Source organism: Anas platyrhynchos, chromosome 22 (genome assembly GCF_047663525.1).
Source record: "Anas platyrhynchos isolate ZD024472 breed Pekin duck chromosome 22, IASCAAS_PekinDuck_T2T, whole genome shotgun sequence".
Classification (NCBI taxonomy): Eukaryota; Metazoa; Chordata; class Aves; order Anseriformes; family Anatidae; genus Anas; species Anas platyrhynchos.
The window spans coordinates 5,855,273-5,880,898 of record NC_092608.1 but is presented as its reverse complement, the minus strand read 5'-3'; the positions used below and the strand labels follow the sequence as shown (position 1 = coordinate 5,880,898).

The 25,626-nt window shown below is 44.8% G+C and overlaps 1 protein-coding gene across 1 annotated transcript in view; it reads right to left on the bottom strand.

Moving 5' to 3' along the window:
- KAZN (kazrin, periplakin interacting protein) overlaps nucleotides 1–24,205 on the bottom strand; it is a 179,375-nt gene extending 155,170 nt beyond the window's left edge. The window contains exon 1 of the mRNA XM_038166572.2: nucleotides 23,869–24,205. Coding sequence (XP_038022500.1) covers nucleotides 23,869–23,986 — 118 coding nt within the window. The 5' untranslated portion in view covers nucleotides 23,987–24,205. The remainder of the gene's footprint in view (nucleotides 1–23,868) is intronic.
- Between the last annotated feature and the right edge of the window lie 1,421 nt (nucleotides 24,206–25,626).

Genomic DNA, 25,626 nt, shown 5'->3' with positions numbered 1-25,626 from the left:
TGGGGAGGAAATCCCCAGGGACGAGGAGAGAAGCCACCTTCTCAGCAGTTTTCTCTCACTCAGTCCTTTCCCACAGAAGTTTACAAACTCAAGCTTGCGTGTTCCCCTCTCTATAAAAATCTGTACTCCCTCCCATTCCGCTCTCTGTAGTTTTGGTACCCAATGAAATCCTGGAGAAGGCAAAGAAAATTCCATTTTCCCTCACTTGTTAATTACCAGCCTGCTTTTCAGTGCAGCAGGAAGTTAGAGCAGCAGAAGAGGTCTAAGAAAGCATGCAAATAGGGAGAGTTTGTAACTCAGCACATACCTACTGCTGTTTTACTGCAGGGACTATGAAGTTTCTCACCATGCAGAAAGCATATGGTCTAAATAAGGCTAATAAAGATACATAAGTGTTTCTGTTGCCTTCCTTGTAAATAAGATTTCCCTGTGGGCTACTAATTTATCAGCCAGTTTCTCTACAGCTCATAACTGCAGATCAGAAATCTCTGTATAAAATGCTACGTGCATTCACCATCTCCTCCTCTTTTTCTTTCTTTAGGCTAATGCTGGACATGTACACCCAGAAAAGGTATTCTGGTCTAAGAACTCTGAATTTTAGGAGAAAGCCCAGCATCGCATCGTGCAAATCTACACAATGGATTAATTTGCTGCTGAGCTCTCAGCTTAGGTTTAGAAGCACTTTTGGATAATCCTACTCACAGACTTTTTAAAATGACCAGGTATGAGTGTTTTTGGAAGCCCCCACTGCTGGCTGAACGTGCGTGACCAAATGGCAGGAACTGTGCACAGCAGCCCTGTACATTTGCCTCTAACAAAGGATGCTCTGCACGATGCATGGATTCATCTCCACCATTCCTTGCCTTAAAGCACAGCAGCGATACTGGGAGGAACCAAACCTCCTCCCACAAAGAAGAGCGGAGAGTGAGCTGGTGCCAGTGCTGGAGGGAACGCCTGCAAAGAGGACCAACAAATAAAAACATAATGTGCGAAACAAAAACAGGGCCATTATCAGCTTCGCTTTCCACCTGCAATTACTGTTTGTTTCAGCTGAGTATTTTTTCTGGAAACACAAACAGTTTCATTACAGCTTAAATATCTGACAAGACAGCTGACTACAGGCTTGTGAAAAGCAATTATTTTGGACACTGATTACTTCCCATGCAGGCAGCGAGCGTTGTAACTGCCGATAGCTGGGGAAGACCGCAGCTTCGTGTGATGGACTAACAGTATCTGGAGGAGTTAATTAATCTTGCAGGGTGAGTAGGAAGGAGAAACTCTGCAAACATCCAGTTAAACATCCAAATTAATTGACATGAAATAACTTCATATGTTTAATTTAAATGCAATTAATTTATTAGAAAAAACCTAGACTGGGGACAGAGCTGGCGCATCCGGTGCAGCAGCTAGAGCAACATCAGTTACCATAGTAACCTGTTGATCAGAAACAAGGCAAACATTTAGGATGATGCAGTTTTGTTTGTAATCCAGAGCAATGACGGCTGCAGCAACAGGATTCAAAATAGCGACATAAAGCTGAAACAATTAAGAGCACATACGAAGGATTATTTTTTTCTCCTTTGAGCAGAGAGGGCATTGCAGTGACGTGGGAATTAAGTCTGGAAAGGCAGGTGCTAATGGGGGCAATCAAAAAGCATCCCAGCACTGCATTGCATCAATGCTTGTATCTGTACCATCACCCACTCACGGGCTTTGTGCAGCTCCACCACGAGGCAGCCACGCAGGCTGAATCCTGGCCCCACGGCGGGGTGACCACACACACCACCATGCCAAGCCCAGCCCATGCCTCATGTCAGCGTTCAGCTTCCTTAAAACCATCCAACTTCAGCAGTAAAGAAAGCAAAACCAGCCCAAACCCTACCAGCCCCTGCAGTTTGCGCATTTCACTGAGCCTCTCCAATACTGCTGCTGAAAATGAGGGCTACTGATACATATGAGTTCACACATTACATGAATTATTATTCAAAGAAGGCCACACGTATATTTGGGGTGTTTTTTTTTCCCCACTTTCATTTACTGTGGTTACCATCTTTCTATAGATCAGAAACTGAGCCACAGGTTGGCTTAGAAGATCTGCCCCTTGGAAACTGGAGGTGCAAGACCAGGAGGAAAGCTCACGTGGATGCTGGAGCCCCGTTACACCCCCAAGCCACTGTCTGGCTCCGTGCAGCTTCTCCTTCCTGATACGAGCTTTCAAATCAGAACAAGTAGGAAACCTAAAATACTGTAACATAGAAGAACAGAGTAGACTTTCTATTTCTGGGAAATTAGAGATTAGATTTGCTTTCCTGTTTAACTACATGCATGTATTTGGGCTTCTGAAGCAACAGTGAAGAAGGAAATCTGAGAACAAACAAGCTGCTTGCAACCATAAGAAGGGAAAAGAAGTTTTGACACCAGAGTGGTAGGAAGCACATCTAAGTCTCTAAATGCCCAGGCTGCACACTGACTTTTAAAGGTCTCCCCTGAACAGCCTCTGCTAATCTCCCTACAAAAGTAGCAGGCTGAGACATATGGGCAGGATTTGACCTCCAGATCCAAGGAGTATTTATCTCAACTTGATGCTTAGTCACAACCTATTCATTTGCCCATTCCTGAGAAGAGGTTACAGGGCAAAGTCTGGACGTTTTATCTCCAAGCTCTCAGTAGGGCACAAATCTGCATCCCTCCAGGCTTGTGGTGCTCTGCAGAGAGGGCACCTGGAGCTGCTGGCAGCAAAGTCCTGCTTAGTGGGAGGTGAATGTAAAGGGGCAAAGCCCTTTTTCTCAGTAAAAAGCAAATTAGGATACTGACAAGCAGCTTGACTCAATCCCTTCCTTTGGCTCTCCTCCACATTAATCTAAATGGTAAGACACGAGCCTGAAAACAGCCAAACCACTTTCCTGGGGGGACTTCACTGCAAGCCAAACTCCGGTCTTCCTGGGTTGCTGCTAGTGCATTAATTTTATGTGAGAAGTAATATGAGACTTTTGCTTTTTCAAACAGTAGTAAAATTTAGTTCATTTTGCTGATCTGGTCTAGGCAGACTAGATTTTTGTTTTCTACACTCATACCCTGCAAAACCCTTGGCCACTGGGCTACCGGCCCTTCCACCTTGTATAAATAACTTATTTTTTACTGGAGTGATGATTTGAAATTGTTTTTTTCCTCCAGTTAAGACAGGGAAAAAAACATTTCTTATTCTTTCCCAAAGACCACATCCGCACTCTGCTGCAGATGGTAAGAAAGGGCTGACCACACTGGAACAGGTCATCTTGAATGCAATCACACAATGCATGTGGGACCACCAGGGGATCGGGCCCAGCCACCACGGGTTCAGGAAAGGCAAGTCCTGCCTGACCAACCTCATCCCCTCCTGTGACTTGGGTAACCCGCCTGGTGGATGAGGGAAAGGCTGTTGGCGTGGTCTGCCTAGCCTTCAGCAAAACCTTTGGACATAGTTTCCCACAGCATTCTCCTGGAGAAGCTGGCAGCCCGTGGCTGGGACAGGCACACTGCTGGGTTACAAACTGTACTGTGTTCATACACAACGAGCATTACTTGATTCTGCTTTCTTCTTAATTCAGTGAGGTCCAACCATTCATCTTTCTGACTTCTATTCCTCAAACTCAGTTATGCTTGAAATAGGTATGTGGGCTTTGAAGCTGTAAAAAATCAAGTTGGAAACTATTTTACAATTTCTGGATAAGACCATTTCCTGACTTGCCACATCTTCCCTAATTCACTATTTCCAAATAGGCAACATAAGAGAATTGGTTCAACCTCTGGATTAATTCTTTTGATTTAGAGTATTTTGCAGGCTTCATTTTGAGGTGGAGAACACATGATCAGGCTTTCCTGAACGGAGTGCTTCCAGAAAATGGATGAGTTGAAATGCAAGCCAAGCAAAAGAAGGAACTCGATCACTATTTCCCACTGGGGGGCAGGTGTTTCACCCTGTAATTAGTAATGCATCATTATCACCTCCTTCTGCCCTTACCTTACACACAAGGCAGAAGCTAGACAGTTACTAATCCTCAGCTACATTTTTTCCCCTTTTTTCCACCTTCAAATCTGCAGTGCTGCTCCAGCCATGACCATTTCCCCCCAGGGTTACCAGACGAGCCCCTTCTCCCTCCCACCTCCTGCACCTTCTGCCTGTTAATGCCCCATTTTCATCCCCTCCAGAACCACGACCCAAATCCACCTCTGATCTTCAGCAGGTGGCTGCATCTCTTCGGGGACCTCTCCAGGGCTTCCCCTAGGCCATCCTGTTATAAATGTTGTGTGCAGATAAAGCACTAGAAGTTGTCTGATAAATTTATTTCCCTGCAACTCTGTCATTCCTGAGGTTATGCTTAGAAGACAGTTTCTAAAAATGCTAATTTTAGTGATTTTTTGCTACAACATTCACATTTCATAGTCCAAAGAGTTTTTCAAATACCATGCCTGTTCTGCCTCGTCTGGTATTTTACATTATACATGAAACATAGACATAGATTAGGAACTACAATAGCTCAACCACTTTTCTGAGAAAAGTCAGAACTGTAGATGCAGAGTAAGCATCTGTAGGATAAATTTATCATTGCTGGAAGTGGGGGCAAATACAAAAAGCTACGGGAAGGCATGTACCATTCTCTAGTCTTTCAAATACACTGAAATCATCTTAAATCCAAGACCTTAACAGTGCTTGTAACATTTTTTTCTTAAGTGACTGTCCCTTTACACTGGCTTCCCAACTACAAAAACTATTTTTCCGTGTAATATACACATTAGCTTCCAGCAGAGAAATGTAATTACCATAATAAGATTCCTTAAAAATTGGTTTTTATGTTGTCAACTGCATTAAAATTTAAATCTTGTGCCAAGTTCAGAAAAAGGCTCTGAAAATATAAGAAAAATATATGGCAAAATCAATATTATTAAGAATGAAATGGACTAAACTGGAAGCAATCAAACCTTTCATTCCATATGAAAAAAATACTGTAAAATTATAATAAATTACTTTCATTTTATCGCTTGGTAAACTACTAGAATATCAGTGTCAACACCACAGCACTGCTCTCACTAAAGGAGCACTTCAACACTTTGAATCTGATAATATTTGCATTTTTTCTCATAGGTAACTCATATTCTACAACATTAATGTATGTTTGTTTCTGGCCTTTAAAGCCTCTCCTGTGATGTTTTCCCTGGTATCATTTATTACTTAGACACTCACACGCTTCTTTCTAAATCTTCAGGCTACTTCATCTCAGAACACAATATCCTATTGTCTCAGCACTTTTATATGCCAGTTCAAAAACAAACCTAGAAAAATATGGCTGGGCCCATTTTCTTTTTAAACAGCTTCACTTCCATTTGATTACAAATCACCCTGATGGTATGGGCAAGATTTATCAACAGTTTATCTGGTTAGATTTTAGGAATGACAAAATTAAGACAAGTGGTCCAACTAACGAGGTTTACGGATGGCATTTGGGTCACTGCTGTTATCAGCCCCATTTGCAGTTACATCATGTTCTGTTGCACCACAGCAACACAGACACCATTGCCCATCTATTTAGGTCTGGAACACTCTCTGCCCCCATTGCGAAGTCATGCAGCATTTTACTTTCTTGTTCCATTACACCCATCACAGCAGTACGTGCACCTACATTTTATTCACACCTACATCTAATTCAGGAATCTTGAAGGATCAAGTGACGCTCTACAAGAAGAAATCTTGGAAGAGGAGGAACATCCTTTAATACCAAAATATTTTACTGCTTTGGGGCACGGGTGTGCTCCAGCTCTGAGCCCTGTGCAAGAACCCTCGGAGCCACGTCAAAGGCTTGTATCTGGCTGCTCCAGGCACAACGCAACAGCCCACAGATTTCAGGATCCTCACACCAGGAAGAAGGATGTGAGTGTAAAAACATTTATGCAAGAAATTAAGATTTCACACCTGTCATGAATGAGAAGATAAATAGTGCCACAGCCATGCTTTCTCTTTACGCAGCTCAAAGTTGTGTGCACGAAGATTAGATGGATGCAAGAAGCATTAACTTTGTCACCAGGCTTCTATAAGATGGGAAAATATAATTATCCTACTTTGCTTACAGGACACAGGTATATGGAGAGAGAGGTTAAAAGAAAATACCATTATTTTAGGAAGTATTTGAAAATCATCTCACTTGCCTAAGACTATCAATAGTGTTTTCAGAGGACTCTGTGTTACACTGAACACCAAATTATTTCCAGGGCAAGTAACCTCAGGTGTAGTTGCAGAGCTCTCAGCACTCCTGCAAATAAATGCACTGTGAAAGAGCTGCTTGTTTGCCTTGGATGGTGTTTTAAGCCTGATGAAATCTGACTTAAGAAAGCTCGCAGGCCTTTGTATAAGACAGAAGAAGAATCACCCATTTTACCCACAAAATTATAGCTAAGTGGTAACACAAATATCGTCCCCATTGAATTCTCTACTAAAACTCACCCAGCCACACCTGGATTTTCATCCTGCTGGCTTTCGGAAGATAAAGTGATGGCAAGGGAACTCAGGCCTACCAGCATTTTGTCACTTAGCAAACCCACTTGAAATTTAAAAAAATCAGAAATAGAAACTTTAAGCAACAAACTGGCATCATGCTTCCCATCGGTTTCTGACACACAGAGATAAATGGACGTGCTGGGCTTTCTCTGGGGCATGGGACCGAGCAATTTCCCTTTCCCCTGAAGCACCATTAGGATATGACCCAAGGTTTAATTGATACGAGAGCGTTCCCCACACTATCACCAATCCCTCCTGCGCTGCTGCTGCTCATGCTAACGATGATGGAGCGAGCAGGAAGGGCTCGTATTGGCTTGCTTTTCACTACCCACCAAAAACATTACTTCACTTCCAGTTGTATTACAGATTTCGCCCCTTCCTTCCCCTCCTTTAAAATGCACCAGCATGAGCATTCCCTCAACACAGAGTCTGAAAAGGAGATTTCCCTCCTCGGGCTGCACTCTCTTGTTAATTATTCACCAACCCATATAAAATACAGCAGCATCGATCACAAATTTGTAATTAAGGCTGACTTGGATTTTGCACTTAAAGCAGACGCTCATACTCTTTGTGCACAGTGCCCCCCACACTCTGTAATAGCAGCCCTTGGGATTTACCAACTTTGACTAAATTTGACTTCACTAGCGTATTCGGCAGTTCAGTCTATATACAGGTCCTTCCCTACACGAGACATTATTTGGCTGTTCCTCAGGCTGCACAATTTCACTGGCAGACCACCACAGGCTCTGAAACCAAGGTTTTACTGAAAAAAAAAAAACAGAGTTGTGTTTAAGTCAGCATTGTTTCATCTAATGGCTATGATTATCCCCAGCGTGAATGCTTCTCTACCCCATCCTTGCGCTCTCTGGAGATTGATACTGCAGAAAGATAAAAGGCCAGAGGGTAATTATACCGCTTTTCATTTCCACTGATCTCAAAGTGTTGTGTAAAATGCATAAATGCCTCCCACACACAAGCCTGCGATCTAAAGGATGACCTCGTAAATACAGAAAGAAACGTTTGGTTATTTTTCAAGGATTAATAGAATAAGAACTCCTATCTTCTTCCGAAAGATTTTCTCTTTTGCAGCTAACCTATCAGCTCAGGTGTAGGAGCATTTTATAACAGATGCAAGTGCCTCTCCTTAACATATAGATAAGTTTGGAAATACGACCAGAATTACGATGGCCATTTTTGCATATATTCTCCCTAACCTCCAGATAAAACTCCCTAGGTTTCCAAGATAAAATAACTTATCCCATAAATACTTTTCTGACTTTTAAATCAGGATGAAAGGTCTTGCACTCAGAGCTCCTCAGACAAAGGTTTTGTTCGTTTGTGCTGGGGGGGGGTTGTTTGGTTTTTTTAATTATATCAACAGCTAAAATAGAAAACGTCCCCCTTGCTCATCCATAGCCATGCTCCCTGTGTTGCACCAACAGTAAGAAAGCAATTTCTATTAGTAACGCATGCAGATCTCTAGCAAATCTTACAGTTAAAGTACTTTTGACTAAGGAGGGGCCTTTTTATGTCATTTTGTGGTTTAAAACTGGGCTTCGAGAGGCCAAAGCAAGATGCTGCAATTCCTAGGCCAGCTGCAGAAATGAAAGAGGTGAATGCGTGCGCACGCGTACGTGGACAGATCTGTGCCCACCATATCAGCACGTCAGCCAAATGAGACTGTCTGTGACACCCTAATGGTCAGAATGCTTTCATTTGTGAAAAAAAATAAATAAATAAAATAAAATGAAGCGAGCTCACAGAATGGCAACATTGCATCTTCCCAAAGAAATACAACTCAATCAGATTTGCAACCAGGAATTGTAATTTTCCTGATATCTGGAGAGAATAATCAATAGAAGAAAGTCTCCCTTTTGTGATTACATTACCATGCGCTTCCTTGACAGGAAGGGGATTTCATCTGATAAGCTTTTAAGGAACAGGTATTTGCATCTTTGACAGCAAAGGACAAGATGAATTATTAAAAATGCTACATTAGTGATTATTAACCCACATCTCATTCGCTCCCTTCTGAAGCCTTGGCGCGAGTGCCAGTGTGACGTCCCTCCAGGAGGACTGGAAGGTTGGACTGAACAGCACTCATTTGTGATTGAAAAATGAGTCATGGCCAATTATTCTAGATCTTTCTTATTCCTTTTAATAATTATGTCTGTTCCAAGGCTACTACTGTGAGAAGGCCCAGTGTGTTTCTACTAGCGATACACAGGACTGAAAAAAATAAATTGAAATTCTTCTTTTGGGTTAGGTAAAAAAAAAAAATAAAACAAAATTATCTGTACTTCTTCAGTTGGCAGATTTCCCCCTTCCAGAATGTCTAGAAATACTGGAAACATGTGGTTGGGTTTTCTCTTTTATTCTTCTATCTTTCACAAGCATGCTAGAGACCCTGTGGTATCACCAACTTAAAATGAGCAGCAGCTTCTAATCCCTGGTTAACTAAGAGGAGGGAACTGAAGAATGAAAGAGTGAACAACAGCAACCATGAATCCATGATATTTAAAAAAAAAAATAATTGATTTTTGTTGTCATTATGTGGAATGATCTAGCAAATTAAGCAAAAAATAAAAAAAATGGAAGGCAAAATATGTGCCTTGGGGGAAAGTATGCAATAGCATTTAAAAAAATCCATGTTTGACATCTTTCCTTGACCCCCAGTGGGAATCTGGGCCATGTCCAACAGCCTCTCCCCGTGTGGTCCCAGCTGTGCCATGGGACTCTTCTGTGGACTTCACCAACACCCAGGGGCTACAGCAGGAGAGCCTCCGGGCAGAGCAGGCAGCTTTCAGCAGTGTTAAGGATTCCCAGCTCATCTTCACGTTTCAGGTTTTATTCTTCAAAACATGAGAGTTTTAAGACTGTTTAGAAACCACCAAGCTGTAAGGATTTCATAAATTATGTATGCAAATTATTACTTAAATGCTGACTACCAGAAACATCATCGCTACCTGTGTGTGTGCACGCATGCAGAACACATAAAGTTGGATTTAGATTCACTCTTGCAAACTGCATTTTAATTTCCAAGCAGAGAGTGCCAAAGTTTCTGCAGGTTCACTGCTACATATTCGAGCATTTCCAATATTACGTGTTGTAGATGTTTTAGGAAGAACAATGGAGGGAAAAGTAATGAAGTGAAATACTTTGCTGCAGCTCAGAACTTCATGCATGAGCAGGCACCAAACCATAGAAGGCTTCGTCTTGCATTAAAGAAGGGAAAAAGCATTTCAAATAAGGTCTTGAACCATCCTGCTCACATATGTACACCCTGGGTAGCTTAAAATGAATTTATGCAGTAATGTAGTAATGGAGGACTTTGCAACTTCTTCTTTACTCGGGCTTCAAAGTGAACACGCTGCTGTAAATGCAGATTTGGTTGCACCAAGGACTTGTCCAGCTGCTGGCACTACAGCATGAGCAGGGTGCCTCTCAGCACTGTAGACCCTACCGAACACATCGGGACCTGGAGCTCACAATAATCCCATGAACTTTAAAAAGGCTTTCAGGAGAACTGCGGGCATGGGTTTCCCATGCCTCAAGCAGCTCTGAGTTACTGCAGTAGCACAGAAAGGGACGGGGACACACATCCACACCAGCCAGACACCAGCAGGCAGAAGGCTGCATGGAAATGCAGTGCAGTCGTGCCACAGATCTTCTCTGGCACAGCTTACTGCTCCAAAAGCTGCTTCATTCCCAGGCAGCTTGTTTTCAGAGCAGCACTGAAAAAGCAAAAGTGCAAATTCCTCTAAGGAGGAAAGAGCTGTTCCTCCCAGAGAGCTCATTTTACATGTCATGCAACAAATGCCATCGCTGCTGACTTCGGTGGCACCCCACTGCTCACGTTCCCATAACAACAGAGGAGATGCTCCAGCAGCAACTGCTCCTCGCTGCTCACTTAAAACCAAAGTAGCAAAGGGTAACCAGATCTGCTAAAATACTTTCAGGATCCTCAAGGATTCTTCCTCAAGAACTCAGTCTCACAGACGGCAAAATACATCTGCAGCAACTCTTACATTCATCCACCATCCATTCAAGGTGTTTTAGTTTTTTGCTCTGTTGTTTGGTTTTGTTTAATATGAATGAAAACATAAGGTGTTAAAGACAAATACAGAATTTGGGCACAAAGCTGGAAAAAAAGAAAAAAAAAAGTCTTGTAGCCCTTAGTTACCCCCAAATTATGTGTAAGCTTTCCATATTTAAATTCATCAACAGTTTCGTTTTGCAGCTCACCACCTCATTTTCTACACGGAATGGTGCTGTATGCAGTAACACAGTGAAGCCTAAAGCATCACACAGAAAGACATAAATCACACCACACGTCATGAGCTGCACGGGTGAGGCATAAGCAGCAAAACAATAATAGATATGTTCATTATGAGTTCATAAAACGGATACAAAAAAAAAGAAAACCTAGTAAAGGTCATTGCAAATACAGCAATGAAAGCAGCTAATACTTGTGGAAGGAATCTTGCTCTTCCATAAAGATCTGCCACTTATTCAAGTGGCTAATGTATATGTCTTGACCACAGGTCTCTCCAATTTGGTCCTATGCCCACAGACTGAGTTAATTATGTATAAGTTTACTTAATTATTCATCCATTTATTCACCATGCCAGCCTCAGAAAATATGGCAAGTGCTCTCCTCCCGACACATTGCTCTTTGCTATAATGCGACAATCCTAGCAGCTTCTTCATTTTATGCTTATTTCTATTTCTTAAAGGAAATAATAGATACAAGGTTCTTACTTCAAGCACACATTTGAAGAAAACTTCACAACACACACAAAAATAAGCCCTGAAGGGAAGTGTTTTAGAGCAGACACATTTCTTTCCGTGCAGTAAAGTGGATGAAAGGAGCCGTCCATCAGCCCAACAACCATTGCAGCCCCTGGGGAAGTGCAGATCATGGGCTTGAGGCTGTAACAAGGGTGATTTCGAGGAGATGGCTACCATTCCTCACACCTCTGCACTCTGTTCTTCGGTTCCTACTGTGCCAGATCCTCCTCCCACAGCGGGCTGCGGTACAGGAAGGTGGGATGGGGTTGGAGCCAGGGACTGCGCCGCTCCTCATCACATCGGCCCTTCAATTGCTCAGCACCTGGATTAGCTGTTCTTAGCAAGAGTGCCACAAAAACGTTGTCACGTCTCAGTGACAAGAATTGAGAGGTCTGAGCAGAGTGTCAAGCCACGGAAAATCATTGTCTGGATGATGCATTAGAGCGCTAATGGTTTAGACTTGCAAAGGGGGAGAAAACGGTAATGTAAGCAGAAAATGGCAGATGGAGTTTATTTCCTCACATGAAATGTCATCTCTAATTCTCGGGCTGCTTATGGAGAAAGGTTAGCCTAGCCCCGGGCACGCTGCTGACAAACAAACCAGTGGGTCCAAGCAGCACCAGCCACCCAGCACCCACCACTCAGGCTGATGCCCCCGCTGCCAGCCCGCGCTGTAAGGGATGCTGAGCCCCAGCTTGCTGGGGCTGCAAGGGCTGAGGCAGTGCTTCCTCACATTGCGAGTGTCCAAGGCAAGCCCCTGCCAGACCAGAGAATGCAAAAAAGCATTCTCATCTAGCTAGTGGCCTGAGCACTGCCTGCAGAGATGGACAGAGCACACTGATGGCTGAGGAGCTGCAAGGAGGGATCAGAGAGGTTTCCAGGGGAACCATCAGGGTGCCAAGTCCCCAGGCCAAGAGCTTGCAGCTGGTTCTGAAAAATCAAACAGCATTTCTGTACCTACCACCATAAGGAACAGTTCCTAAAAAGTTAACTTTCTTGGGTGCAAAACACAGCACGTAATTTTGGGTCAAGGGCTACTTCAGCTACTCCTTTTAAAACTTCTAACAACCAACTCTGGCAAGCCATCTGTTCATGTTTTAACTTGACTGGAAAAGCAAACTGGACCACTTAGCTACATTTTCCCATCACAAATCCAACTGAATCAATGTGAGTCCTCCTGTTATAGCAGCTGAAATAATTTTGCTGTCTGTCCCTGGCTGTGTCACTTGGTGGCTGGCTTATTTAAACCTTCATGCCTCAGGTTTGCCACGTGTAAAATGGGAATAAACAAACAGCATTTCATCAAGTGCTGGAATATTTATTAATCCCTCACGTTATTTGCGCTAATTAATAATAAAAGAGTTACTGAGAGCAATTCCCCAACAGGATTACCACTGAATTATGAGAGTAATTGTTCGCAAGAACTTTATTTGGCTAAAACCTCTTCCCTGGCAAGAAATTCTGTGCGCAGCTCGCCCTAAGCTCCAATCACATAATCATTTTAGGGTGAGTTATTTCTGACCTGGGTAGCTCCACGCTGCCTTGGGGCACGGCAAGCAGCGCCGAGCAGCAATTTCATTTTCCTTGCGCTTCATTATACTTGCCCGCAACACAAAGCCCTTCGTCATTCCCTCCATCGCCCTTGTCCCAGCCTCAACCCAAAACACACACGAGGCAGAAGCCTGCAGTCAGCACAGCGCACGGAGCCCAGGTCACCTCAGGACCATCCGTTGTAACGTTGAGCTGAGTTAAGCCACCTTGCTGCAGCCCAGAAGAATTTCCAGGATTGCCTCGGGCCTCCAATAAAACTCGTACACAGGGTGCAGGTACATTAAAAACAAACACACACCTTCCCGATGAATTTTAACATGGACTGAGACCCAGAAAGGTGAGGCCCGTGATAAGACACACATGAGTTCAATTAAAAACAGAAAAGCTGAGATGGGGTTGCCTGCTGCCTGGTTCAGAGCTTTCACCCTGCTCCGTTCTACTGAGACCTGATTAGAAAGATAAATCTGAACCAAAACAAAAAGAATAAGTAATTACTGGAATTGCAAGTAAGGGCCAAAAAGAAAAGTCAGCAAAACAAAAGGTTTCTGCAAGACATGAATCATACGACACCAAAGCTCTGATTCTGATTTCCAATTTTTTCCCCAATTTTTCTTTTCTACTGCAGGTGAGATCTCCAGCACCAACCCCATACAACGGAACGCTTCTTCAGGTTAAAATTCTCAGGACACATTTACACCAAATTTGGCCTATTTGATAAACTGAATGTTGCTGATAGCAATTAAATCACATTAAATGACTCTAATTAACCTGAAACGAACCCAAATCTGTACAGATTAGCTAACCTGACACAGCTAGCATCTTGAGGATTTAGGTTTTTGCCACGGACCTGCTGGGCTCATTTTGTCTGCCCCATCGAATTCCCAGGTCCAGGGACAGTCCAGAGTCCCCAGGGGTGGGAATTTGGCCTTCAGGAGACCAGCAGTGTCAGCGAGATTCCAGGGAGCACAGAAAAGCCCCGGCATTGCTTTTTTTTTTTTTTTTGATGCAGCAGGAACGTTTTTGCATCCATAGACCAGAGACAAAATCAGCTCTGAGCGAGCTCTGCCTTGCAGCGGACTCTGCCTCCCTCTCCTGGCCTCTTCCCAGGCTCTGTGGAAGCGGAGCACCAACCGTACAAAGTTAAGCAAAAGCAGCATTAGCCAGATTAGGATTCTCCTTCATTTAAAACGACCAAAGCCTATAGAGGAGAGCCCTGAGGAAATCCCTTCCATCATTAGCTTACCGACCCCGCGCTGAGACTTGCAAAAGCAGATTTTGCCACGGACTGGCAGCTGTAAAAAATGCCCAACAAAAGAAAAGATAACAGACAAGGCAAAATACCAGTAATCCCTGCTTAAAATCACAGGCATGGCTATCAAAGCCTAGCAATTTCCTCTCAGCCTTTCTTAGAAGAAATGATTACCATCACGCTTCCTCATTAATCATTTTAACCTATTACAGGATGCACTCCCAAAGGTGAAGAAGAAAAAAAAGCATTGCTCGTGATCTGGGATTCCCCAATTCACCCAACAAGAATGAAAGCAGCAGACCAAGGGAAATATGGTCAAGTACAACAAAATCCACAGGGAAACTACAACTTCCCTGGAGAGCCATCCAACAGCACCAGGGCATTAGTAGGTAACTGAGCTCTACCAGATAAAGTGGAAGAAAAAGAAAAAACATGCAAACAAAACACACACACAAAAGACCCGTACTACTTACAAGGCAATGCAGCAGCTCCAACCTGCATTTGTGGTTTTGGATGGGTAAGGGTGCCTGACTTCTAGACCTACTTGGAATATAGCAAAATGGTCAACGTCAATAGGATAATGAGCATCTCGAGAAACTCATTTGCATCTTTTTTTTTTTTTTTTTAATTAGAGGTGTTTACCTTTTTCCATATATTTTTGGTGAACAAATAGATATTGAAATGGGAGAAAGTCCACCACAACAGCAGCACTCCTTTTGGCCACTTCTGGTTCTAAGGAATATCAAATTTTCAATCAAAATCCAGAAAAATCTCACATATGAAATGCCTCTTTTGGTGTTCCTCGATTTGCATGACACTTTACGGGAGTCAATCCAATTTAAGCAATCGTGAATGTTAAATTGCCTTTATAGTTCATTTAGAGTTTGCCTTGGAGATAAGCAGCCTTTCTGTGCCTGCAGAAGGAGCAGCAGTTCACTCTTTACTGAAAGCAAGTCCAAGCTTATCAATCCAGGTGGCTGACGTTTATAATATTTGCTCTACTTACTAAGTATTTACTAACGCCCTAGTTCTTGGATAAAAAAATAGCATAAAAATCTCAACTTTTATTAATAAACTCCGTCTATTTACAGAGGAAGGTTTGGATTTATGTTCCTAAGCTAAGATGTCTTTTTCCTACTTTTTTTTTTTTTTTAAAGGCACCAGCAGCTCTGGTGGGGCTGCCCATACCTGCAGCTCAGCCAAACCCACAGGGGTTTGCAATGAGGGCTCATCAGTTTTCATCTCAGCGTGTTATCAGCACGTTAACACACACACCAAACGGACAGCTAAGCCTGTGAAACTTCTTCTGCAATAGGAAATACATTCTCCAAGCTGAATACTGAGGTCTACAGCTAAAGAAATAAATTAAAATAAAGAATTAAAAAAGCAAGCTCTATGTTTCTTCCAGAATTTTGGTCGCTGGAAGCTCCGCAAAGCTCCTGGGAAGGCTGTCACCCCCGAGGTGGGACCAGCAGCACGATAAAGACTCTGCAAGCAAACTGCAGCTCCCTTGGAGGGCAAACCTGGCAAACGGCTGAGCAGAGGCAGCCAGCGCTGCAGCGGCTGGGAACTGAGGATGCAGAGCGTGAATTAACCCATGCAGAGCTCCGTGATGCCACAGCCAAGTCGCTCTTAATGTTTCCAGTTCGTTTAAGAGCACTGAGGCACTCCTGCACGATGCTGCACCTGCCCCACAAAGCTCACCCAGGAAAGCATGGAGCCCTTCATGTCAGACCTTCGTCAAGGAAGCCTTAAATACTGGAGGAGAAACAAGGACGAGTGAAAGGAAGGGACCCTGGAGGTGCTGGAGCGATCGTGACAAGGGGCTGACAGCTACTGCTGTGGGAGTGCACAGGATTTGTCCTGCCTTCCTGAGCCCAGGCAAACACTGCTCAAACACCGCTGTCATCCCAATTCCCCAGACACAGATGGGTTTGCACCGAGCATTATGGACAACATCACGTAACTGGCTTCCAGAGGGGCAGCAAGGAACAGTAAATCACATACACAAGAGGCACGGACTGAACGAGGAGCAGCACACAAACAGGGAACAATTCCCATGAGTTCTGCAGGCTGGAGGAAGGGCAGAGCTGCCCATTTTCCTCTCCCCTTGCCGGCCACACAGCAAGGCAGAGCCCATTAATCTGGGAGATCCCAGGCCTGGCCACGGCTTTGCAAGCTTTTGCGCTGTCCTCTCCCTGTTTCACCCTTCCTGGTGGCGCCAGCATCCCTGCACCCTCAGCCTGCAACCCTCGCTGCTATTTTTGGCAAACCTGAGCTGTGTAATCTTGCAGAGTCACCGAAGCATGCTGTGCCTTTGTTTTGGTGTTTGCAAAACCAAGCTAAGAATAAGCACCACTGTAAAACAACTCGAACAGCTCAGATGAGGGCATGAACTATTTTTACCCACGCAGAAGGATGCTGCAGGGAGAACAAAGTTTCATTTTGCTGTGAGTTCAGGCTATGCTCAGAGCTGATGCTTTTTATTTTATCAAGCCTTTACAGAGACGTTCTGAACTTTCTGAAATTTAATTTATTTACTTTTTTTAACCACTTAGATGAGTGCTGTAATTGCAGCCTGCTCAGGGAATGACAGTAGGCAGCGTGCAGACAGAACACAACCCACCACGCTGCAGATGACAGCAACAAGGACTCCTGTCCCTGCAAGCTGCATCCAGCAGTCAGGGAAAACAAGAAAAGCAGAAAACCAAACAGAGGGGACGATCTGGAACTTACCCTCAGCACAGCAGCAGCGCAGCCAGATCGGGCAGAGCAGCACCAGTGCAGAGCTGGTACCGGGGGAATTGAGCTGGGCTCTCAGCAATTTGCTCCAAGTCACCAGCTCGAGCTGTTGTGCACTGTTCAGCAGCGCTTTTTGGCTCCAGCCTTACATGCCAGGATTGCAGAAATGCCCAGATGCACAGCTGATAAGATCCTTGTCTGCAACCCTCCTGTTGTGACCCCTGGGGCACAGCTACGTTTTCTTTTTCTTCAATTCCCGTGCAGAAAAACCACCAGTTTTGGCACGCTAACCCATTCCTTCATTACAAAGAGGTCTGACGGCGCTACACCTTCGTTCCAAAAATTAACAGCGCTCAAATGTAGCTTCCCCAGCTCATACTACTTCAATATTTCATCTCATTCACAAATCAGGATAATATAAATATATTCCAAGAGCATTTCATTTGGGCTCAGCAGGAATGTTTTGCTTTGGAAAGGCTCAAATGTTTTTAATTTTGTGATTGCAGCCATCACATTAACATGATAAAGTACAATGTCGTCATCTTCCATAACTTAAATCTACAGTGAGGGCTCAAATCAAGCACCTTGTGCAATGTCTCTCATTCCACTCTTTTTTTTTTCCAATGGGTGGCAACTAAAATTGTCTCAGAAACCCCAGAAGAAAGGAAGGAAAACCAGTTCATGGTTGTAGCTGCATGCCTCATCATACCCATGCTTTCAGTTCATTATTTTGGCATCATAAAAACACAGTGACTGCTTTCAATCTGAAGGAATTATTACATCTTTACACTTTGCTACTTGCAAACATTAATTGACAAAAGCAAATTTGTCTGTCAAGAACGGGAGTGAGCACTTCTCCTAATTTAATCAGGAGTAAATCAGCTGGTGAGCCATTAGCACGCAGTTACTGCAATAATTGAGTCCCTCCATTGAGGTGACAGGGAACAATTTATATTTTATTTATTCTAAGATTGCCACTATTTTCTTTCTTTTCCTCTGGTATTTTCTTCTGCTTTACAGAGCAGCTATTTCTGAGGGACAGAAGAGCATCTAGATCCCTAGGTGCCTATTTTATGGGGAAAAATAATTTATATATATGTATATATATATATATATATATATATAAAATTTTCCTCCTGGGGTGTACCAGATAAAATGTCAGTTTTTTCTTATTAAATCCCTAGAAATAGCTCATTCCATTGGGTGGAAAGCAAAAAAAAATATTAGTGATCTTTCCATTTCATTTCTGTGGCCCCATAATCTATTCAGCTCGGGTGGGAGCATGCTGTCTCCCCAAGAAGTTTTCTACATATTGCTTTTGGGGGAGAAATAAACAGGTTTTCCTGCTAGTGCTGGAGCTGGCCCTGGACAGAAGCAGATTATCTTCTTCTCCTGCAAAGCACAAGGCCCAAAGGACATTTGGGGCAGTTTGATGCATTTCTTGTCATCTCAGAAAAATGGGATTTGGGGTTTGATGAATGCGATACCTCCTACACGGACACACAGAGCACTATTTGACGTGACACTGCCATGCCCAGACAGCTGCCGGGGAACAGAAACCTGGACCATCTCTTCCCTTTCTCCATCCCGAGGGAAGAGAAACCTCCAAGGGCAGGCAGATTTAGTATAAGGGGAAAAAAAAAAAATGGGGAAAAAAAAAAATCATCATTCCCACCACCTGCATTTTTTATTTTTTTTTTTTTAATTTCAGCAAAATAAAAGGCAGGCTGCAATTTGGTAAGGCTGCAGTAAATAATCCACTGGTCCAGGTTGCTCCGGGGCTGGCCAGCAGCCTGATAGCCCCCAGCATCACAAATCTATTACCCAAGGGGACCAGGCTCATGGGGCTCACTGAACGCATCTCACCTCACCCACCTGACACCTGCTCCTGCCTCAAGACCCCTGAAATCTGCTTCTGCACAGAGCTGGCTGGTGGCACACGAAATAAGCAAGACCTCCTGCAATCATCTCAGAAACAAATCTGCTCGCTACACACACAGCTTCTCCTGGGTCACTAAAAGCAGAGAACCGTTAGTGTGAAAAATGTATTACCGACAAATGCATGTAGGAAACCTAACGTGCAAAGTACCAGAGAGCACACTGCCAGCCCTGATTCCACATGGTCTTAAAACAGATGATCCAAGCAAGTTTTATGCTCACTGCCCATGTTCTCGCTGCCCCCAAGAGGGAAGGAGAGCTGCCCCAAGGGGTGCTCAGGTGCTCTCACGCTGCAGCCTGAGCTCACAGAGGTTGAGGATGCCCAGGACCAGAAACTCACCACAAGAGCAAAGCCCAACCACCTGGGCTCCAGGTGAAAGGACTGAAACCAGAGCCTGGTTAGCTGGTGATTAATTAAATCGAGAAAAAAATACAGCAGAAATTAAAGGACAAAAAAAAAAAAAAAAAAAAAAAGTAAATTCTCATGGCCCCAGCCTTATTTAGAAAGGTCAGAGATTTCCTTCAACATCTTGTAAAGGACATAATTTTTCCTATAAATTTTTCCCCAGTTGTCAGATGCAAACTTTCAATCAGAAATTATAAAAGTGAAGTTTTCTTTAAAAAAGGACTTCGTAGAGATCTGTGGATTTGTAGAGCAGCCATCAATGGGATGTGAAGTATGCATATTGGCTAATATATATATAATTGCAAGATAATACATGAAAGTTTCAGTGCAACATCTTAAAACCCAATTGATTTTTCAGTTACTTTAGCTGTCTTGCTCATTCGGATCATATCTTGAACCAACTTCCTTATTTCACAACCAACAGAGAATTAACTGGCAAGGTATAAAAAACCTGGATGCTGCTGATTTGTTAGGCTCCCATGAGCCAAAGAATTGATGGAGAATGACAATTACCCTAATGGAGCAGTGAGTCAGAGAACAACATGCAGAGATTAGTCCAGAAAAATGCATTTTGCTGAACAAGATGCTTGGAATTTGCCTACAAATAAAAAAAGCAGTTTCTCTGCTAAGCCCAGTTCCTCAGGGGAACCCTCAGCTCTCCTTGAGATTGAGTCTCACTCCATGTACTCAGCATTACGGGGGGGGGGGGTGCAATACCCTTCAGATTCTTACCGTCTCTCTCATTTTTAAGTTTGGTAGTTCTGGTTATAAATCTTCCAGATTTTTTTTTAATCAAACTGTCAAATGGAAAAAAAAAAACAAACTGCTGCCTCTTACTGACAGCGTATTTTTGTTTGAACAAAATTTACAGCATGAAACTGTGCCAGAGTAAGGTGCAAATTCATGCCCCGATCAAGAAGCCTCATCCAGCACTGCCTGGTGGAGAGGACATCCAGCTGCGATGGAAGATTTAGCACTGGGTTATAAAGCCACCCTCTCGGTTACTGCGTTTGGAAATCACTGGCTCTGTGGTTAGGATGGAGCAGGTGACAAACCAAGCAAGCAACCCGCATACAGAACGGAAACCTTGCTCACCAAGCAGTCCTGGATAGGAATTACAGTCCCTCTTTTGAAATTCCGCTCACCTGAAAGGTGGCTGTGCCCCCAGCTGACACTAAGCTCTCTCCTGCATCAGGCAAATTTAATGCACACGGCAGCAAGGATTTACTGCCCTGGGCAGCTAGAGCAGTGTCAGTGAACCGAAGCAGGGAGTTAAGCCAGCCGTGCTATAAAAGCACAGCCTTCCTACCTGTGCTATATCCTGTGCTCAGTGCAAACAGAAAAGCCCAGGTAATTGCAAGGAACACACCCCAGCAAACAAATGTTTATTGAGGCATGATAAATGGACAGTAAGTGGCAGCAGTGCAGTAGAGGACAGTTCCGAGGTAGAAGGCTCTTTCCAAAATTCATTTTCTGTGCAACATAAAAGTAAACAGCGCTCCAGAGGTTAAATAAAGACCAAGGACTTGTGCAAAGGGCAGAGCAGCTTCGGAGCAGGGCTCCCCTATGATAACGTACTCTTTATACTAACACTGTCATTATCATTGCACTTCCTAGGGTGTTATGCAAATCTACAAACACAACGCATGAATAATCAGCCAATTATGCAGAATCAGCTGCACAGAAAACTGTTCGAGTCTTCTATCAAACAGGAAGACAAGCAGCTGGCAGGAGAAAGGTTAACTTTGAAGATATTGAATATTTGTTTTCTCAGAGCAAGTTACTGATACGCAGCATTCAGCGAGAGAGACACGTGCAGCAGGGCAGGCTGCTTGGCCACGCGTCCGTCCTCTGCTCTCATTTTCCTGAGGACAGATGCTGCTAAACAAAACTTAAGGGTTACTCTGCAGGCAGGCTCTTCTTGCAGGTGCTGTGGAGGAAAAGAGTCCCTACTGCCCCAAACACCCAGATCTCCGTGCAAAGTGAGCAGTTCTCTCTTACAGCATTTGAAGAAAATCCCTGAAACTGAGGTTCAGTTCACTGCGACTCTCCAGCCTCGTCCTGCTCACCCAACAAGCAGTGGGCATCCCCAATTATACAGGGAGGACTTTACCTGGGAGAAAAAGCTTCTGCCTTGATTGCTTTTCAGCTAACGAACATGACATCTTCAGAAAAATCTGGGAATCTTCTGGGCAAAGTCTCCTTCCCTTGATCAGAAACCTACTGAAGCCAACAGCTGGACTCAGACTGTTTTCAGGTAGACTATGAACTTCAGAGCTGTTGGTTCTGGCTTGGTTTTGTGGTTTTTGTTGTTGTTTATTTTTACGTGTTTGCAGTTTTTTGTTTGTTCCCACACACCTCCTTTCCCCCCCACTGGAATAAAAACCAGAGCTCCCTTTCTGGCATTCTGGCTTACTTGCAACGTGAAAAAGGCAGATGTATAGAAAATATGAGATGTTTCCAGATGGCACCCGAAAGTTGTGCTGTCGAGTCTGATTTATTTAGAGATCAGCATTTCTCCAGGCACATAGTTTGACATTTAATTAAGGCCAGGACCTTTATTATTCAAGCACATTGCAGTGCTGTTAAAAAAAACAGATGTCACTAACGATAGGAACGTGGTACTGAGTGTCTACAAGCCTTGCTGGTGTAGCCTGGACTGCACAGGTCAAAATTTAACTCTGCAGAGCTCCTCAGGTAGTGATGTTGCAAAGGAATGGTTGGGGCAAGACCTGGTTTTATGGTTTCTGAAGGACTTGCACAGCCCCACACGATGTAGGGCCCTTTCACAGCTCTACCTCAATGTCTTTTGTTCAGGGGCACAACTGAGTGCCTCCAGCTTGGTGTCCCACACCTGCATCCTCTCCCTTTTCCTCAGGGCATCCTTCCCACCTACATCAAAGCCCCAGAGGACGGTGACATCTGGGATAGCCAAACTGTGCAAGGTCCTGTAGACACAGACATATCCTCAAACATCCACTGAAGTTCTGTTCTCATCCATGAGAGCAGAATATATATTATTCTTCTTATGTATTATTCTTCTATATATCGCTGTTGCCATGAACATAGAAAGCTCACATAGATCACACACACTCTACCTACTCATTTCTCTCTGAATGTCAGTGGTGTTCACAGCAACATCCTTGCCTCACATTGCACCTTGTACCCTGGCAATACCTCTAGGGAAGCAATCCCGCAGAAAACCTTGTGGTTGAGTTACTGGGGAGGATTCAAAGGCCCTAACCTTGCAGATGTCTGCCTTGGTGAGAAAGGGAAAGAAAGAGCAAACACCACAGTATTTTCCACCTGTGCTTTCCCAGCTGGTTGGTCTTACTCATGTGGAAAACAAACTGCTTGCACAGGACCAGGGCTCTCTAATGCGTCTCTTCCATGTGTGGCACTCAATGTAGTGGATCCACAGCCTTGGGACTGATCCCATACCCTGTAACATGAAAAATGAATACCGAACCCTCCTGGAAAACTTGCTGACATTTCCTTGGAGGCAGCACCATGATCACAGGCTTGATAAACTGAGCAGTCATCAGCAAATGAGTCGCTCTCCTAACTTGGCCTGTGGAAGTACCATGAGAGAGTCACAACAGAAGTCGCACTGAGATCTGCAGCAAAACCTCAGTGTAAAATATTTTAGTTCCAACTACAGAAATACAAACACTATAAATGTGAGGAGTTAGAGAATTTGCTGGGGAAAAGATAGAGGAAAAGGGGCAGGGAAAGAGTGGACATTTTGATGCATGTATCTTAGCTAATGTGTTCCCCAACGCAGCAATAAGAGTAAGCCAGTACATCTCAAAGCGAGTACTGGAAATTCATAGCAAGTGTTGCTGAGGTATCAATAAAAAGAAAAAAACACAAACACAGAACCACGGGCCTTTCTCCACAGCCACGAGCAAACAGACATACCCATTCTCTAAGCTCCTTGTCCCCAGGGATGGGAAAAGAGACTGAGTCTTGTCAAAGTCATTAGGCCAATCTGTTAATCCTGGGAGCTCGGTTTGAAGGAGGATGCCAGCACTCAGCGGAGCAGCACTTCACAGCACCTGTGCTGATCTACTGAGGGGAAACACCAGCGAAGGAGTGGGTGCAGGCAGCCCACACGCTCCCTCTTTAATTACCAAAAGGTGCAAGCAACAGATCGTCAGGCAAAGCCCTGAGAAGTTACACACGTGAAAACAATTAGGAAATGGAACAATTTAGGTGCTGCAGTTACACAAAAACCCACAAAAAGCAAAGGAAAAACCCAAATATTTTGTCTTTCACAGAACTGAAAACCAACAGAGAACCGCACACCTAGCGAAGCTGTGTGTAGCGAGTCCCCATCCATGACAGCAAGTCGACCTCCAGCTCACATTATTTTGAAGCAATTCCTACACTTGTGTTTCAGAAGTTGCTGTATGTGTCATATATGCACCAATACGTAACGATGCTATAGGGCTCAGGGCACCTTGCGCTGGTCCACGCTAACCCCAAACACGCAACAACCCCAACCCTTACCTCAAATGCGTGACCCCGCTCAGACACAAGACTTTTAATCGCTTCAGGGAGGAGCTGAAGCAGGTGGACAGCCACAAAGTGGCTCACCCCTGCTGTCCCTTGGGGAAACACCGAGCTTTTGGGGATGGAGCCCCCCCGTCCCTCCCTTACCTGCTTCCATCAGCTGGCACTGCTGCCCGAAAACTTGCGAGAAGGTGACGGGGCCTGCAGGGCTGGAGGTCGCCGGCGAGGACTCCATGGCTCTCTTCGGGTCCTTCGCGTTAGTCATGGGCAGAGCCCCGCAGCTGCCCGCGGCCCCCAGGGGAGCTCCGTGCTCCCCCTCAGGGGGAGAAGAGAGGCGCCCGCTGCCGCCGGGCTTCAACGGGAACCGGGGCAGGGGCACGGCGAGCACCGGGGGGGGAGCTCCGGGAGCTGCCCTCGTCCCGGCTCCGAGCCCCAAGCTCGCTCCGGGAGGCCGGAGGAGGCTCCCGGCTGCCTCGTCCCTCCCTCCCGAGCAGTTGAAGGGGAGGGGAGAGGATGGAGGAGGCCGGAGCCGCGCTGCGATGCCGCCGCCTCCTCCGCCCCGCTGCGGCGGCCCTGCCTCCGGCCTCCCCCCGCTGCTGCGGGGCCGCAGCTCGGCCTTAACCCGTTCACCTCTACCCCGGCCCTTGGGCCCTGGTGGAGCTGTTCCCTCACAAACACCCAGCCCGGTTGGGGTTTGGGGGGGGCGGTGGTTGGTCGGTGTTTTATTTTCTTCAGGGATGCAGGGCCGGGAGTGAACTCCCAGACCCGTCTGACACAGCTGATTCGTCTTTATTTTTAAACTATCCCATGCAAAAAGGATGCTGACTCTGGGAGCTGTGCATCATTTTGTCCTCCACGAGTCATCGGCGCTGTCTTTGGGAGGAGAGGGCACCGGCCCACCACAAAAACAGGCTGGGGCTCGGCTGGAGGCAAACCGGGCAGGTGCCAGCGAGGGTCTGGCCACCTCCAGGCCTCATTGCCCCTTCCTGCAGGCAGCCGAGGCCACAGGACTCACCCAGGGGCACAAGGAGAGGTTTTAGCAGGGGGGAATTGAAGCCTGGGCTGCTCAGCGCCTCCAGCAATCGCATTGCATAGTGCGAGCTTGGCTCGGAACTGGCAGCCCCCAGAAAATCCCAGTTTCAGCACTTCCATGTGCCCTACTCCCAGCCCTACGAAACTGGCAGATCATAAAATCAATGAGGCTGGAAAAGACCTCCAAGATCATCTGGTCCAAGCGTCCCCCCCTTAGCACCACTATCGCCCAGGGCAGTTGAATGGCTGCGGAACTGGGCCTGTGCTGGAAGCTGTTGCCTCCCACCAGGTGGCTCCTTCCCATACTGGTTTAAATGGTTTTAGGCTCGGATCAGCAAAGTGTTTAAACAGAGACATCTTTGCATGTTCATTTTTGCTATGACACAGGAACAATTTCTGTCCTCGCAAGCAGAAGAGAGATGTTCCACTTGACCTTCTTGCCTGCTATACGGAGAAAAGAAAAAATTGGCCATGTGGTTCGATCCACATGACTTCAGCATTCAGGTATTGATTTCAGTCACTGTTTTTCTCCTCCCTGACCTGCAAATATCAAAGGCTCTTCTCACCATTACCAAAGCAGCACAAGCAAAACCAGCCAAATGCACTAGGAAGTAGAAGAATTAGTGAATTTCCTGAAGTTTAGATATGCTAAGTAATCTGTGTATTTCTTTTAATGCTGCTACCCAATTTACTTCATGCCATACAGCTTTCATGAAGAAAAAGGAAGGGCTTGAGATTTAGTAGAATGATAATATCCAAATTGCATATGGTACTTTGTATTTTCATCCATACATCTCACAGTGGGGAATTACTATTATATCCCTCCTACAGAGGGAAAGCTATATTATAATAATAATTAAAAAGCTTTGTTCA